The sequence below is a fragment of the Haliaeetus albicilla genome, chromosome Z, assembly GCF_947461875.1.
Source record: "Haliaeetus albicilla chromosome Z, bHalAlb1.1, whole genome shotgun sequence".
In the NCBI taxonomy this organism is placed as follows: Eukaryota; Metazoa; Chordata; class Aves; order Accipitriformes; family Accipitridae; genus Haliaeetus; species Haliaeetus albicilla.
Window position 1 is genome coordinate 24686046 of NC_091516.1, and position 18861 is coordinate 24704906.

Genomic DNA, 18861 nt, shown 5'->3' on the forward strand with positions numbered 1-18861 from the left:
TTCCCCACTACCACTGTATCTCTGCAGCTTAGCACCTTTTTCTAGTCTCACAATACCCCTGTGAAGTAAAAGGTAAAATACAGGGCAGCCAGTGATGATTCTCCCTTACCTCTCCCCCCCAGGAAGAGTGTAGTAACAGCAAATTAAATTAATTCATTTTAGTGGAAAATAAACTAGAAACCTCAGCCCTGTGGTTTGAATTGCCTTATCATCACTTACCTCATCATTTCAGTGATTTTCCCCTTCCTGCTTTTCTAGCCACTTCATGGTCTTTGCCCAGCCACCTTTGCAAGTTGGATCTCAGTCAGCACCTTGTACCCTATTAATAGCCCTTCCTCCTGCTGCAGGCCTTCTTGGATGGCAGGTTGGCCTGTGTGCATACATTGACAGTCCCCTCACGTTAGGGCTGCCTGAAATGACGGAAAATGTACATTTTCCTCCTAAATACATGAAATTAACTCATTATGTCCCTTAACTGTAACTTTTTGGTTTTTCTTTTCTGATTCATTTGTCTTTTGTTTTGTGAAAAAAATATCTTTGAGTTAGAAAGAGGTAGAGGGCATAAAATATTTACAGGTAATGCTGAAGGAAAAAATATTACAATAAAAAGCTGGAAAAGAACATTTCCACTTAGGGTTGATACCTACCTTTTTAATATATTAGCAAGAAAATCTGACTGTATGAATCTGACCTGGTGTAGCCAGGTTCTTCACATGGTGCTATTCAAAATACAGTTTAGTAGCTTCTGCATGTGCTCAATTTCATTAATAGCAGGACTGCAGAAGAAGTTAGAAAAATTTAGTGGTTTGAAAAAACCCTCAGAATTTCATTCAGAATTGAGGTTTATTGTCATTTATGGATAATTAATCTTCCTTAGCCTAATAAAATTGCAATGAAAAGGAAGCTGCAGTAAAACTGATGTACCACATAAACCTTTAGCAATGAGGTTGAGAAATTAAAAATACTGTTAAGATTATGTTTTGGATTTTTTATTCTGGAACTGTGATAAACGCATGCTATAATTGTAACCTCTGTACACAGCTTTAATCAGTATCCAGTTCCTCATGACTGAGCACATGGCACTTTTTATTGCAACTGCAGCTGTGTATTAGACCAAAAAACATTGCTCCTTATGCAATATGATTGCAGTTTTTTGCACGGTTAAAGTGAATTGAAGTAATTTGAAAATGAAACATTGAAATAGGGCTAGAGACATAGATAATAAAGCCCTTAAAATAAAAATTACTTTAATCCAGCTGCCATATGTATACATAAATACATGTATATACACACATACATGTATATACACACACATTTATACACACATATACAAACACACATACTTATATGTGTGTGTGTATATATATCAGTAGTAGCTATCATATGTAATATAATGAGTTGTTCAACTGTTTCCAGAGTTTTATAGACTTTGTAGGCTGATTCATTCTGAGTCAAAGTCTAGTAAATTCAATATTTGTAAATGTACTCATTTTTCATTTGTAAAGTGCAGTTTATTATCTTGTGACTTTTCTTGTGACTATACTAAACCACAGCTAAATGTGCTTTTATCAAACTGTAAATAACCCTTGGAAGCATACATAAAGAAGATGTATTATCAGGAATTTTATCAAAAGGAATCATACTGATATGTGGTCATATCTGGAACAATTTGTTACACTAAGAAATTTTTTGATAAATTTTGTGAACGTTGTTGACAGTACTGTAGAAGAAGAGCATAATAATATATATATATGAGTATACGTAGCTTTAAATATTAACAAGAAGAGGGTTGTAGAGAACAGGCATAACCAACAAGGAAAGATGAAGAGGCTTTTATTTATCATGACCTGTATTTTAATAAAATATTCTAGAAAACCTTATGGGTATATTACTTGTGATATTAAAACAGACCTTGAGAGATATAAAGGGAAAGGGGTTTAAGAACTTCAAAATGTTTTAAGTGCAGCTAGGACACCTCCTTACTTTATAGTTCGCTACTCTGGGGCAATAAAGGTCCTGTTCTGCAAAGACATTATAATCTTTTTACCCCATCTCATGCAACACTTCAGTGATACCAGTGGGATACTAACATACCAATACGGTGGGGCACAGTCCAGACTAGGTTCATTCTGCTATGGGGTGAATTTTGTATATTTTTTTCTCCCTGCAAAGCACAGCTCTGGGAGGGTGTATAATCTTTATTTTAGGCTGATGAGAAATCAACCTGACATTAAATTAAATTCAAGTATAGATTTTTATACAACAGCTAAAATAAAGGGCACAAAGTCAGGATCTTTATGCACACTTTCCCAAAGCTCAGAGATCTCTATGCCTCATGTTTAGTTTGGAATGATTTTTAGTGATAAGGCATGAGACAGAAAGACCAAATAAAAACTTAGAAAACTTGTGCTGAAAGGGCCATCCATACAATCCCCATCTGTAAACTCTAACCGCCATCTGCATATTGTTCCAGAATATCTAGTCTGTTGACAGTGACCTTGAGCAGTGAACTTGCACATAAAATTGGGTTTGGTGCCTCACTATTAATAGTGTTTTTCATTAATGTCTAACTTTAAACAGTTATTCGTTTTAGGTCCTGGTTATTAGATCGAAAAACTGTATGTAATGACATAAAAAAGGAGAAAAAACATTCAGAACTCACCAAGATACAACCAACAATCAATCAACTCTGATGCCAGTTTTGTAGCATCACTTGTCCTCATTCAGCTGTGTGGGAATTTCAAATACACCAGCTAGTTGAAAAGCAAGGTGTGTTATGTGATAATGCACTTTTTGGCCTGTGTTTCTGCTGCTATGCAGAGAAACAATATAATACTCCATGGCCTACCATGCTGACAGATGTCAGCCTATCACTTGCATATTTTGGCTGATGAGTGTAGGTGCATGCTAATTTCAGTGTTGGAATAGTCAAGAGTTTTTAAATGTTGGATCAAGCACTAGCTGGCATAAGACAGCATGTGATTGTGGCCAGCTATTTTGCTGACTGTGAATTTATGTAACTAGAACAAGACCATCAATTTCTTACTGTCTTACTCATAAGCATGTTGTAGTGTGTTACTTTGCTGTAAATATTTTCAGAAAACATACAAGGGGTTGTAAAAAACAATTTTAATTGCTTGCTTTCCCTTCTCTGAGGAAGCCCTTTTTTTTCTCTGATTCAATAGAGCAGAGCTGGCTGAGCAGGGTTTGAGGGTGGGAGTTGAGCTGGGCAGCCAGGATGGGCTTTCTTTGAGACCCCACTACTTTGCTCAGCAGCAGGGTAACGATGGGCAGAGGAGAGGCAGCATGGAGAGGAAGGGGAACAGTTGCAGAGCAGGAGGAACAGCAAAAGGCATCCAGGGGCACAGTAAGCCAGGCGCTGAAAAGGCAGTGTTGTGTTTCATGAGCATGTTTGGTGAAAGCTGGAGTAATGGAAGTTTCTTCAGACAAGCTATGCTTATGTGATTTTACCGTTCACTCTGTATTGGTGCAGTAATTACCAATTTCATGACTGCACTTAGGCAGATGTCAGTAAGGACTCATTCTTTGCCTACACTTCATCTGAGGCTCTTATCGAGCTTTCTTACATCACCAAGTCATTGCCACCATTCTCCTCTACAGATAGGGTTGCTCTTTGTAGCCAGCAGACCATTCTTCCCTGACCACTGTCACCCTTTCTTCCTTATTCTTCAGACAGAGAAAGCAAACCCTATCTATAAGCAGCTATATTGTCCTTTTCAAAGTTTATTTTTGACTGGAAGTTTAAAAACTAAAGCTGGTAATTTTCAGTGGGTTTCTTCTATGCATTGAGTTCTCATATTTGTGATTCTCTGTATTGCTGTCTTGTGACTTTTATGACTTTCTATTGAATATGATTTTTGTTATGAAATTGCATACTATGAGTTATAAAGTTACACATTTTTTTACATTGTCCTTCCGCCTGTGATTTGTGATCATTCTCTAATGCATGCTGCTAGAGCAGCAGATGCCTCATTTTTATTCCATCTGTATGTAGTGCCTTCCATTATTTATTTCTTCAGGAATTTCTAAAGGAAGCACGTCTTAGAGTTTAATTTTGTCTGTATATGTCTATCTGTCAGTTGCCTTCCTCTTCTCTCAGTAATGTCTGAATTTATTCCTATTAACTGAATTTGACAGAGTCAAATAAAGTCATCACAGAGAATTTTAACCCTCTGTCAAATTTGGTTGATATTCACCATGAAACTCAGTGGTAGTATTTTCCACATTTCACTGAACTAAATGACTTGATAGAAAACTGACACCCTACAATTCCCCAGTTCAAGGAAAGGTTTCTAAAGGGATTCGATCCTTAAGAGATACCAGAGAATCCACTTGGGCATTCAGTCTTCAAATATAAATCCATGTTAAATTGGTCTTCGTCAGTTCTGCTGCTCAAAGAATTAATCATAACTAGTTCAGCCACTTGAAGTCTAGAGGGGATAGTTATGTTTGTGTTGTCTGACCTGCTGCACCCCTAGATGGGGGCAATTAAATATTAATTGCTGACAGAACTACTATGAAATACTCTAGGTTTGTAAGAAAGTATTGTAATCTTTGTTAGGACAAATGTTTAAGGTGAGGAGTCCTTGCTGTCCTGTGTTGTCATACATACTGTTCTGCTATTGCTGTCCATCTCTGAAGGGACAATTCACCAGGCTTTGGAAGTATGTTATCTGAGAGAGAAGCCACAGTATCTTTCTGTCTGACCTCTTTCACTGGAGCTCATTACACCAGCACAGCATGGCAGCCAGAGCCAGAAAGAGCAGCAGTCGTGATTAAAAAAGCATGGGTTTTTCTATGTATAATGAGATTGGGTTTATGGGTGGTGAAGGGTTGTTTAAAAGATTTCTGTCTCTAGCTCTTGAAAAATGTTTTTGTATGTTAACACCATACCCAGCTTTTAACATACTGCCATAAATAACCCTGGTGCTAGCCATAAAAAGTGGGGGGGGGTAGGGGGAGGGGAGGAAGAGGGCAAACAATAATATCTGGATGCCAGATGGCACCATCATAGTGATGGGGCCAGTTCAGTAAAAAACAAAAGGAAATTCCTGACATGCATCAGGGGGAGGGAGGGGGCCAAAGCCGTCAGGGAACTGGATATGGACAGAGAGGCCAGTGTGGCAGAGTCACCCAATATCTCTTTCTTTCTTTTCAGTAGGTATTTATGTTTCCAAAGACACATAAGCTATTTTATTTTGGTTTTGCCTGTTAAATAGTTTCCATTATGATGTTTGTACCTGATTCACAGGTTAAAAGTAATTCTAAAACAACTTAGAAATGTTTTACTTTAAAAATATGTTATATGATTATTGAATTGCCAAAAATGTAGTGAGGACATAGACAGATACTATCAACTGCTAGGCTGTTGCTTGTTCACTTTGGTGTCATGTAGTAAAGAGGAAGAAAGAAGTTTGGGGAAACTTGTCCATATTAAGAACTAATGGCAAAAAAATTAAACTATATATGTTGTTGGTCATAGGGAAGATCAGCAGTGCAGCAGCCTAACATTAGGTAATGATTTCTATCTATGTATTCAAGGACCCCTTTGGACAGTCACCACTACTTAGGATTTATGTGTAATATCTATACAAGGCAGAAGCAGTTATCTTTCCCCGGGGAGAAAGGCAGCAGTGAATTTATGGAGAGCACCAATGGTATAGAATGATTTGACACAAAGCTGAAGGAAAAGATCATATTCGAACTAAACTGAGGAGAAACTATAGAGGGACAGATTGAAATCACTCAGTTTGGAATTGGACCTATGCAGCTGGCTCTTTACTCTTACAGATGGAGCCCTGAGATTTTACTGACAAGTGGTCATGACCTCTGTTTCACTTCTCTGAACAATGGCACCAGCAGCTACCCATGCTGTGTGTGAGCATCCTGTGGTGTTATTCACACCTTAAAACCTATGGAAAGGTGGCCTTTCCTGCAGAAAAAGGACAGATTTGCATTTCAGGTCAAGGCAAAGAGTCTGGAAGTCTGAGCTCAGTTCCCAGTTCTATCACATAAAATTTCTAAGCCTTTGAACAAGCCACTGAGCATTTTATTTCACTGGTAGTATTAGATGCCGTAATAGACAGGTGTCTGTGCCTTTAAACGCTCAGTCTTACTCATATGTGCCATTCTTAAAACCTCAGACTTTGTCTGAACCATGGATCTACCCAATGATGGATTAAAAAAAAAAGCATTAAGCAATAAAAATTAAGGGCAATATGTAATTAAGTGACAGTGAAGAAAATAAGCTATTTTTCTCCATAGCTCAATGGACATCAGTCTGTATATACACTTTTTTTTTTTCCTTCATAACACACATTGTAGGAACCCAAGTTCTAGACAGAAGAGCTGTGGCTATGTACATCAAGTGGTCTGGAGATCTTCACAAAACTCAGCAGGGCTCTCCATGGTCTCACCCTGAACCCACTATGACTTGCTGTGAAAGCTCTCCCATTATTAAGCATTGACTTTGTCTTTGTGTTTCTCTTCTTCTGATTTCCCCAGTTACATATATGTTGCTATATGGAGGGGAATACATACCAGTCCTTAGCTGTGCCCAGACTTTGAAGGAAAAAATATCATTATCCCAAGACTAAGTACTGCCATTGTCATCACTGTTCTCAACTTAAATTTTGACATCCCTTTTGCTGCCTTTATATGCAAGTGATCATTGCATAGCACATTTTAGTCTCCAAAAGCCAGAGTTTAAAATACCTTCCCTTTATACAATTTAAAGAGAGGAAATTTTTTTTAAAACACTAGCCACAATGTTGTCTGAAAGGGGCATTCTCATGTTTGAATGTGAATAATAATATCTACAAATGCAAATCATCCTTGCAAAATTGAGTTTGGCAAGTGGATGAAATTCTGTGGACAGCTGCAGTTCACTTGTATTTGTAGGTCCATTGGATGTGCAGCCTGAAGGCTAGACTGCTGTGCCTTTCACAGTTTGACCAATATTTTGTATTGTGCTTTACATACAAACACGGTAAGTTGGTTTTGCTGTCATATTAAAATTTCTTTAAAATATATTTTCAGTGATTGTAGTACACTACAAAAGCAATGAGCCAAAACCAGCTCAGTACAACATCTGAATGACTCCTGCAGAAGTCCATTGATGTCAATGGCATTGCATTTTTTTTCCTCCATTTCTAGAACACATTATGCAGCCCAGTGTCAGCTAATGTGCACATGACAAATGGTGCAATAGTCCCTTCAGCTGAACACAATCTTGTGCAAATTGTGAAACCTCAACAGCTAACAAAAACCACTGAAAAATACAATGCCTTTTTTAAATCCAGAGCTCACTTTTTTTACAAGAGTGTTTGTATAATGGGAAAACTTTCCTGGTCCATCACCATGAAAATGCCCACAGGTCGAGGAAACAAATATAGACTTCTGTGTATAAGGAACGCCCGTTTTTAACTGCCAGTTGTGTTTGGAGTTTTCCACCTTTCATTCCAACCTTTTCCCTTTTCCAGTTTGAGAGCACTGCTGCCCATAGAGGTGCCCATTTAGCGGGGAGTGACAGGTGGAGGGAACCTTCCGCTGTCCCACAGCTGCATGCTGTAATGTAGTCAGCACTTCAGCAGCTGAGTAGCAGCAGACACGGTTAAGTCAGTCATAACAAAGCAAGGTCATGATTTTCCCTTCTTCCAGCTTTCACTTCTCCACCTTATAGTGATCTCTCTAACATAGGAGCAAAAGACTCCTCTTTAAAATATTCATTAGAGCTCTCAGAACACACTGCTGTATTTTTCCTTTGAGAAAGAAGCATTGTCATGTCTGTTGTGCAGAGGAATAAAAGAAGTTGATCTTTGATGCAATGGCAACATGCTAATCACTGAGAATTATGCTAAGAGCTATGAAATAATGTAATCTCTTTGAGGCAAGAGGCAGCTTATTTTTCATTTGTACAGCTATTAGCACAGTTGGGTTCTGGCTGACAGCTACAACTGCTGCATTACTAGAACTAGTTATTGCCATTGTCTTATGAGGGTTGTTACTATAAGGACTATTATTGCAGTGGGATATAATTAAACAACATGCAATGACAACTGAAACACCCCTATCATTTCCTGTTTTCTAAAAAATCCTACTTCTCAGTAAACCTATTCCACTACTTCCACTTTCAAAGAAGGCTCAGATGGTAGCATACAGAAAAGCACACGCTGTGCAGTGGAAGGTACACTATATGCAGAACAAATAACTTTAAACCCATGTAACTGACTGCTTATTATTCACATACTTTTTGTGTTTTATGATCACAATTTGGCAACATTTATCATTAATGACCACACAAAGATATCTGAAAGCCTTTGTAATTTCCTGGGTTTAGGATGATGGAAAATTCAGAACCATTGTATATTTATATTATACATTCACATTACATAAATGTTCAGTATCTAATAACAAGTCCTATAGGGAGATTTTGTTTGCAGGGTTTTCTTGGGTTTTCCTCCCTTTCTTTCTGCTTTCCACTCTTTTCATTCTACCAACACCCTCTTTAGCAGCCAACAGTTATATTAGAATTAAATTACACTTCCAAATTTATCACTTAAAATGTAGAAATTGGGTCTAGAAAGCTGAATAAAATATAATTTCCTGAAGGTATTCCAGTGTTTTCATTATGAGTTGCTGACTAGGGTAAAAGAATATAATATGCAGTGTTTACAGATCAAGCCTCATTGCAGAAAGGATCCAGTCTGCTTTAATAATGTTCTTACTTCCCTTTTGTGTCCTCTCTCTCTTTTGTTCCTGTGTTTGTATGTGTGATACACATCATGTGTAAATATTCTGAGTATATGAACTATCTCTGTTTTTCTAAATGAGTAATTTTAATACCTGGCAAAATATCATCCCTTTTGGTTTGGAATACAGCAGCTCTTCAACAAAGCAAAGTTACACAACAATTCACAATGTTAAGTAAGACAGTTTCTGATGAAGACCAGTGCCTTTTTTTTGTAACCTAATTAGAATTTCTACCTTTCAGTTTGTCAGATCAAGAAGCTATACATTTAAACTAATCAAAATATCTAAGTCATATTGGCTGACGTGGTCTGTTTAATCTGTGACAGGAGATTTTCCACATCAAAATAGTATTGTAGCAGTTGCACAGTCTTAGGAAAAACAAGATGAGTGGCCCACCTGTACTATTAAAGACTATAATTCTTTGAAATGAAGGATATAATCTTTGAAACTAGACCAGTTTTTTAAGATAAAATGTCTCCGAATAGGGAATGGAATCACTTTGCATCATTAGTTTCTCAGAGGCTTTGCTCCAGGAAGAAATCTTGTGGTCTTTGTAACAGCATTATAAAATTGGAACATTCAAATGTTCCAATAATATATACAATCCATTTCTTTCCTTTCTATTACTTCAGGTGTATAGTGCTAGCAGTGGATATCAGGTTCATAACACAATGTTATAAATACCCACAAAGAGTAGGTAAAGAGATGCACACTCTCTGCTCTAGGAGACGATGCTATTCCAGTCAGGGATCCTGGTACATACACACTGGGGGTGCACCAGGTTCCCTTCTTGGTTTTGGATTCTTTTTTTAACCCCAGAGTGAAGGGAAAGTCGGTGGATGAAAGAGAGAAGGGCATAAAAGTACTTTCAAAGATGCAGATCACAAAACTAAATTTCCTTTTTCTTCCTATCAGACTGTTCTCAATGTGAGAAATTAGTTTCCTGTAGCCCCAAGTAGCCCTAGACCATAGAAGAGACAGAAGTGTGTATTGCCTTCAGCCCTGGGCAAAGCTGTCCAAGTCTGTTGTGGCCTATCTAATAAAGACCAAAAGGATAGGAATACTGTCAGTGGTAGCCTGTTTTCATCAAAAATACATCCCGTAAACTCTGATTTATTTGACAAATTTTGCTAATGCCTATGATTAGGTGCTGAAAGACCTAAATTTCTGTCAGGCAGTTGACTCTATCACACAAAGCTTTCAGTTCATTAGATTAACACTCAAAAATATCAGTAAAGGAAAAAGTGCTGAGTTTGAAGGAGCCAACAGATCCCAAAGACTTATTGTTAATGGGAGAGTGTTATCAATAGGGATTGTTCCTGTGAGGTTCTTAAGGGATCAGTGCCAGATCCAACTACTCACTCTTCTGTTCTAGCCCTTGAAATATACCAAAACCACTGTCTTAGAATTTGCCCATGGCAGCAAGCTTGGCAGAATGGCCAATAGAGCAGACAAGACAGTCAGACAAAACTATCTGAACCACTCTGTAACCAGGATTCACTACTGCAGTGTTTTAGTACCACCAACATCAGGTGTCTAACCATAAGTAACACAGGTCATGGAGTACCCTGGAATCATTGTTTCCAGAAGGATTTAGGAATGAGCATAGATCAACATGAGCCCAGCAAAACAAGGTGTGTTACATTTAAACAAGGTGGTAATGATGTGGTATGGAGTTGAATGTGACCCTTCTGCTTGATGTTAGGGTAAAATGCTAGGCCAATTTCCAGCACTGATTTTTTTTTTAAGATGTTGAAAAAGTGGTGACAGCACAGAAAAACTGAGAAATTATTCCATTGTTGAGAATAGCAATGGAACACTGTTTTTTTCAATGACAAGGGAAATTAAATGGGGGGGGGGGGGCAGCAGGGGGGAAAGCTAAAGATATGGCAGGTTCTTTATCTTTTTTTATGGCTTCAAATTATGGCATAAAAATGGTTACTGCAATACAGCAACACTGAATGAAGTTCTTTTCCCTGTAATACTGCAACTAGCTGATAACAACAGCCCGTTCAATACTTAATAGTGACATAATTGTGGTATCAACTAAGGCAAAGGTGATCTAGGTTGAATACTAGCAAAAAGTAGCTAGTGGGATGATGACGCACATAGGGAGACTGTAGGATGGCTTGCACTGAGATGTTTTAGGATCAAGGCAGGTGTTCTAAGCGTGTGTCTTTCTTCCTGGATATAAAGAGACACTCAACATGAGTACTTGCGAGCCCTTCCACTGTTGCCATTAAGTTGTCAACAATATGTCATGGCTCTTATGGGTATTTCATAATAGCCCTATGATGAGGCGAAGCATTTTTTTCTCATTAAACACAGTTTGGCCTGCACAGGACTATACATGCTTGCCTGGCTGTTTGTGGACATAACGTGCCTTGCTTTCTTCCTTTCACAGCTTTATTCCTGAGGCTTGGTCCACTTGTAGTGTCACCTGTGGAGTGGGCAGCCAGGTGCGGCTTGTGAAATGTCAAGTGCTCCTCTCTTTCTCTCAGTCTGTGGCTGACTTGCCCATCGATGAATGTGAAGGTCCCAAACCTGTCTCTCAGAGAGCTTGTTACAGTGGTCCCTGCAGTGGGGATGCAGCCGAACATACCCCAGAGGAAACTGAGCTGCTGTATGGCAGCTTACAGGAGTTTGATGAGCTGTATGACTGGGAGTATGAGGGCTTTACGGAGTGTTCAGAGTCCTGTGGAGGAGGTAAGTGCACAGTGTTTCTGTGATGGATTTGCTTTCGCTCTTGAAATGTGTGCTTTACAGTTAACACCCATGGACACACTGCTTTGCTACAGCTATTTAGAAACATAGAATCGTTTGGGTTGGAAGATACCTTTAAGATTACAGAGTCCAACCATAAGATCATCAAGTCCAACTGTATTTGAAAAGGCATGGATGAAAACTGTGAAAAAAACCCCATGCGCACAACATATGTTAGTCTAGGACTTTCAGGCTCCATGCTCAGGCTGTCACCAAGAGTGATCAATGTATCACATATTTCTGTTTCCCTGTATCACCTGATCAGTCAAAAGGCACTCACGCAAAGAGGCTGAATGTTAAAGTGGTCTGGTGATACAGGCTAAGAATCATGTGTCATTTTTAGTTTTTCTCTCTTGATTTGTACTGTGCAAGTATAAACATGTGGAAGTAAATTGTCCTCCCATAGCAGATGCATTAAATTATTGATATTCTAAGGGCTCAGCCAGTTGCCTAACTCCTATCACTATGAGACATTAGCTCCGATCCCAGTGCAAAAGAAAACATATGGTAAAAAGGCATTAATGGTGTGATTGTCTGGAGCTAGCAGGCTTGGCACTTGGAGTTTCTCAAAATTAATCAAGGTCTCAGGTTCCACATGTTATAGACTATTAATGCACAGTTCTCTGATATCCTTTTTTCCCATCATTTTGTCTAGCTAGTTCTGGGACATATGTCCACTCCAGTATTTTTTAAATTAAACCTAGACTTCTCCAGCTGCTGTCTTTTTACATTACAAGTTTCAGGCTATTTAAAAAAGGATTACTATACATAAATACAGAATAGATACTGTAGAACTGGAAACCATTCAGCACTTTATGAATAGTTAATAGTGTGACCTGTACAGATTCACCAGTAATCAGTTACAAACTTAAAAAACACAGTTAGTAGAAAATAATGCAAAGGTTTTCTATGCTTACTTCTAGCTTGCAGATGGTAGTCAGTGTTTAGAGCAGTTCACAGAGAGTTGTCAGACCATTGCCACTATTACTTTGTTTCCTACATAAAAATATGACACTAGTGTATGCTAAGTGGTGATGAACACTGACTTTACAGGAGTATCTGTCATATATCAAGGCTACTAGCAAGTAGTAACAATTTTGTCACACTGTGCATACAGAAACCTAAATAGCTTCTAGAAATATCCTCTTGAAATGAAGGGATTCATATTTTTCTTTGAATATAGTGACTATGTTTGATTTTTCAAATATAACTTAGACTGATATGACAGACACATTTTTCTTTATAAATTTAATCTCTTTCAATTGTCTGCAAAAATTGTTAGCCAAGATTTCTTTTTGTCTGACATCAACTCCTAATTTCCCAGATTAGCAGATGCTAAGTCAGATATTTTTGTAGCCATAGGTGCAAGAACGGTCAAACTAATTTTATTGGTTTTGGAGTCTCAAGAGAAGAAATTGGATAGATGCAGAAGTAACCTTTCACCTCCCAGAAGTAGCAGCCAGAAGGAATTAGTTAGTCATTTAGTCTGCCGTTAGTGGCTATATTTCCCAGAGCTGTCATCAGATATCATGTAACAATTATTCTATTCTGGTAGATATAAACACAGAAAATCTCATTTGATGGTATTTTGAAAGTGAACTTAAACTGCCTAGATTCATGTCCCACCCTTACACCCTTTTATACTGTGATTTCCTATTGAGAACTGATTTTTTTTTTTCAGGGGAAGCAATTTTAAAACAGACAGCTTTTTGTTCTGGTAATATCGTGCAGTAAATAGTGTTTAGAATTCAGTTACTTGGCAAATAAACATCCTGAAGTTCATATACTTTCTTTTAATTATCTCTGTTCCGTGGAACTTCTGACGGATAACCAAAAGTCTGTATATTCTCTAAATATTCAATGATCCATCTTCAATTTAAAGCTTATAACCATTTGCCGAATTGACCTATCAAAAACAGAGAGGCAGATGTAATCACTATGCTGAGATATACTCAGTGCGAGATTCTAGGATAAGCTGAAGAAAGTGATTCTGAGCACATTTGTTTGCTGCTGGAACAAGCCAGGTTTTTTGTTTGTTGTTTTTTTTAAGTCACTTAGTATTAGAGCCAGAAACTGTGTCAATACATTGTGTAGCAACCACAGACTTGTTAAATTCAAGTAGGAGCCTTTTACTTAAATACCCTGACAGCATGTCAGGCAAGATTACTGGTTCTAGCAGTACCTTTAAAAGGTAAAAAGTTGTAAGGACCTCTGTAAGGAAATTATAATGAGCAGAGTAGAAGGCTGGTGGGATAGACTAAAATTATTGGAAATACAATCAGAGATTACTTAGGTGACAGGAATAAGCATGGGGAATGAACTTATTGGGAGGTTTGGGGCACGTTGAATACTGAAGAGTGAAAAGCAGCAGTATCAGAGCTTAGCTATATGAATTTGATAAAACAAAACCATCAGTCTGAAAAATGGAGAAAAGGCTGAATTCAAGACCTTGCAGTCAAATCACTTTTGGATAGTCAGCACTGAAACAGGCAATGCAGAATTGTTAAAGGTAATTGATAACCATTAGTCAAGAGCTCATTAGTGACATACTTCAGTGCAGAGAAACTGAAGCTGTGGAGCAGTTTACAAAATTTTGATCTGAAAAGAAAAACATCCAACATATACAGATGGTAAACAAGCTGTATCCCTAGCAAACAGAATGATGTCACCAGCATGTGGCAGGACTTGGTGGTTTCTTTCCACAGAGTTAAGAGTACTTTCCTGGTTTCCATACCTGTGGATTAGCAGTCCTTCTCTCCTGGCTTCATCAGATTGGTCTTGCTGTCAGGCCTGCACAAATGATCAATGCAAAGTAGACACCAGTAACTTGAACACAGTGACATTTCCCATCAGGTAGTGAGCCACCTCTGTTCTGCAGCCAGGAGCAGTCTGTCCTGGGGAATCCATGTGCCTCTGTTTGCTGTACACAATATGATAACATGCTGAACAGAAAAATGACTGAGCTGGAAAGATACTGAACATGACCGGATAGAGAACATATTGTTTATGTATAAATATTTAATTGGTTTACTTTCCTAGAAATAAATCACTACCATTTGTTTTATTCTTTCAGTGGGCTATCCTTTTTATAACTTATTTTAAGTCTTTCGGGAGATTACTTGAATAGCAAAATGGCTTGAAAATACAGGGCCACCTTGTAAAGAAGGAAACCCACAACAACGTTGGCTGACTTCAGGGACTTTGGTAATTTTGATGTTGATGTCCACATCCAAAAATGTCAAATTTCTTTCTTCTTTGCACCACCTTGAGTACAGTGGAGACACTGCCTATCCTTGAGTCATAGGCATGCCCTGAACTAGCTTGCACACATAAGACCCAATAAATTGCTCAACATGCCACTTTGCTGTGGGCCTCTCTTCAGCCTCTACTGAGAATAAGGGGAATGAATCCATGAATAATTTCAGGAGTACAGGAACTTTGATGAGTTGCAGCACTTTGGTCCTGTTGAATAATGATATTATTGTTTGCCTAACAACATGTGCTCTGGCATTAGAAACAGTAAAAGGTATTGTCAGTTCTGTTACACTGCTCTTGGAGCTGTTCAAGCTCTTCCAACACTATACTTTTCTATAAACATTGGTGTCTTCAAAACATTGTGAGATATTTTGGAAAACTAATTGTTGGGTTTGAGAAGATGATGCAATTGTTATGAGTTCAGCTAATCTTGTCCTAACTCAGGAAGTAGGGATGAATATAAAAAGCATACTTCCACTTTGTTTGAACCACTGTGGATTAGATTTTTAGGAAGTTCATGCCAATTATTATCCTCAGACCCCCTGGGGAAGAAGTAGATCCTCTCTCACCAAGTACTCTTTCCTGTGGCATGTAGTGTTGCAATCCCTGATTTTCTAGCTTTCTAACCTTGTGACCCAAAAAACCTGTAATATTCCTACCTTACTCTTAGGAATAGCAGACAAAGTAAGTGGTATGCCTAAGAGCACATAAGGAATTTGGTATCACCAAGGATTTCCTGAGTTAAAACATAATCGCCAAATCTTCCGGCTTCTCTCTCAATCCCAACAGCTACCCTTGTTCTGTCCCAGCTCTCAGATACACCCTGCAGATTTGCATCTTCAGTTTAGGTGCAGGTCTGTGGATGCGGAAGAGTAACTGAGAGCAGCTGAATTGTCTGACCTTGTTTTACTTCACTTTTGCAAGTATAGCAATCATACTGTTACTTAAAATACAGCATGCTGAAGTCAAGGCCATTTTCACATCTTAGCCTGTTTGACTGGCAAATAAACAGCCTCATTGCACCCATAGTGAAAGGATGAGTCACTAGAGAGCACTGGACAATTTTCTGTCCAGGGAAGGTAAGTGGTGGATGAACCTACGAACTTTTCACTGCAGCTGAGACACATAGTGAGACTGAAAGCAAGGCCAAGTAAAAGCCCAGCATCCCACTCAGTGTTTTGATCAGGCCATCTCCCAGGTGGCTGGGGAACAGAATACAAAAGGTGCAGTAAGCAATATATGACTGTGCCAGGACAGTTGCAAGAGTTACAGATGAAGGCTTTTCCCAGTGGAAGGGAGAAAAGGAACAGCAATTTTCCCTACTCAGTCAGGTACACTGTGCCAAGAGACATCCCCCTTTGGTAGACATTCTTGCCGTACTCCTCAAAGACCATCAGGCAGAGCACTTGGATGTGGACAGCAAACACCTCACTGCTGTGCGGGAAGCAACCTCCTCCCTCTCTGCAGCCAGGGTTGCAGCCCCTGAGGTGGCAGCCCTGGGTGTGAGGCTGTGCTTCCCCACATGCTGCAGCCCCAACACAGCCCCGCTGGCCCCGCCGGGTCCATCTCTGCCCTTGGCTGCCCCTCCGGTACAGAAAGCTGGCTGTGACCATGTGTTGTTGTGTGCAGGTGTCCAGGAGGCTGTGGTGACCTGCCTGAACAAACAAACCAGGGAGACTGTGGACGAGACACTGTGTGTAACCAGCCGCCGTCCTCCACAGCTACTGAAAGCCTGTAGCCTGGACCCCTGCCCCCCAAGGTAGGCTTCTTATGTCTTACCGCCAGGCATATGTTTCTTTCCAGATTTAAGAGAGATGTGATCACTGATGAAGTTGAGAAACTGATCTTCAAGCTGCCCATGAATCTGAGATGTTCAGAGCCAGGGATGCTTGGAACTGGGCGTGCTGAAATGACTGCTGAAGTACAGGAGTAAAACATGCAAACAAGAGTATGAGGTGGCTCCCCAGGTTGCAGTACCACAGACTCAGCTGCCTGGGCGCAGCAGATCTGTGTCACTCCTCCTGGAACTCCTTTTAACTGACGTGAATTGAGCAGAAGTGATGTGCGTGAGTGAAACTCTGCTGCGGCATAAGGTAGCGGATCGGCACAGCCAGGTCAGTGTTGTTATTGCAGGTGAGGATACCTGGGCCAGGGCTCTTTCTTCTTGTCCAGACATCATTTAATGGATTTTGAGAAATCCATGACAAAAGCAAAACAAATTCACAACTGTGCATGATTGTAGTCCAGTATGTTGCCCAGAGCCATTTAAACAAGACTAGCAGTATGAAGTAAAGAATTTTAATTAAGTCGTGACTGCAGACTCAATGGCCTTCTGGTCTGGAGGCATGCACTGCCTCACACATGGTCTTTCTCAGACTGCAGGGGCTAACAGTCTTTTCACACCACATCACAGTCTTATTGACCGGGAAGTGCAAAGTGATGGTAAAACCAAAGGGCAAACTTCATACCGCTTGCCCACTCAGGTCCTGGAGGCACACAGTTTATGGATTGGCTTAACTTTACCCAGAGTTGTGTAAAGTTTAAGGAGACTTCTCCAACCTCCCACAAAAGGCTTTGCAGAACCTGTTTCTCCCTGGGCTCAGGCAGCTTCCACAATCCTGACCCTAAAAAGAGCAGGTATTTGTGTGCAGAAATTCACATCTGTACCCTCCACAACAGAAAATAGCTGTCATGAGGTTCCCATGGTTTATTTAAATAGACCTGGGCCTGTCAGGACTTCAAGATGTACTGCATACATATTGTCTTTATTCCCAGCACCAGAGGTGCATTTAATCTCTTCTGGTAGTGCAGCAGATTTGAAATACATTGATTTATAACTTCAGACTATTTAAAACACTCAGCGCTGTCTGGTTGGTAGATATTCCTTAGAGCGTATATTGGTAGGTGTATGTATGCTTTATATGACAGCAGGCTATACAGACACATATTGTTATGAATATTAGTAGATTTTGGGTACATGGAGAAGTTTCACATTAAAAATCAAATATGGCATCAAATATGGCCAGCACCCAAGAATCATAAAGACAGAAATAATGGTTTGATTGGATGATCAGAATTTTGAGTCTGTGAGAAGCAGAGCCAAATGACACATTTCACCAAAGCGTTACAAGAATTGCATATGAGGATATTGCAACCCTGATTTTGATAAATTGTCTGTATTACTGGCAATAACACACAAATATTATACTAATGCTTGAAAAGAAATTTGTATGTGGAAATCTCACTGTAATTGATAGGTAGCAGCATCACTGGAGCTGAGAGTGCATGGTAGGAAATTGACCACCCATCAATTCTGAGATGGAAAATAAATACTCATTGGTAGAGAAAAAATAAGGCATGCTCATATAGGCCAGTATTTATGTGAGTTCCGTTACAAAAGTGGTCTGAGAAATTGGGTGAATACTTTTTGAATTAGTCTGTGTGATAATCCATACCACTGTGGTAACCTTGCTACTGGAGCAGAGCTAGTTTAAAGCAACCTTGGGCAAGTAGTTCACTCCATGGATTACAAGATGATTGTACTGTAGGTGAGAATCAGGCTGTGAAGCAAAGCTGAAAGGGGAATGAGGCAGCAAGGGGAGATTAAGAAGCTTTCATCCACCCCTAGGTCTGCAACTGAGAAAAGGGGAAATGACTCCCTTCCCTGTATATACCTTTGTCCCTCCCGTCGCCACAGTCTGGAGGAAATTGCCTGTCTGCAGAGATATAAGTGGCACAGGATGAAGAACAGCACAAGTTCTGCAAAATGGCTCCTTTGGAAAGAGCAAGGAGGCCTAAAACTGAGGGCTGCAGACAGCAGGCAGCATGGCTCATGGAAAGAGGGGCAGGAAAGAAAGTTGATGTGTCTCCCAGGCAGGCTGTGACAGGATAACTTCTTAATTCCTGCAAGCTTCTGAAGTGCTGCATCTACTAATGCCACTGTATTAAACACAATGGTATATTAATTAAACTGATAGTATTTAGTGTATAAAGTTTATTGCTTTATAATCATTAATTCCAACAGTCTTAAGACTTCCAAAGAGAACACATGACCAAAAAAAAAAAAAAAAG

General features: G+C 39.4%; 1 protein-coding gene across 5 annotated transcripts in view; it reads left to right on the forward strand.

Moving 5' to 3' along the window:
* ADAMTSL1 (ADAMTS like 1) overlaps positions 1-18861 on the forward strand; it is a 482116-nt gene that overhangs the window by 393144 nt on the left and 70111 nt on the right. For all 5 annotated transcript variants that reach the window (XM_069777337.1, XM_069777336.1, XM_069777338.1 and 2 more), the window contains 2 exons: positions 11177-11478; positions 16420-16549. In XM_069777337.1, the coding sequence (XP_069633438.1) occupies positions 11177-11478; positions 16420-16549 (432 nt within the window). The remainder of the gene's footprint in view (positions 1-11176; positions 11479-16419; positions 16550-18861) is intronic.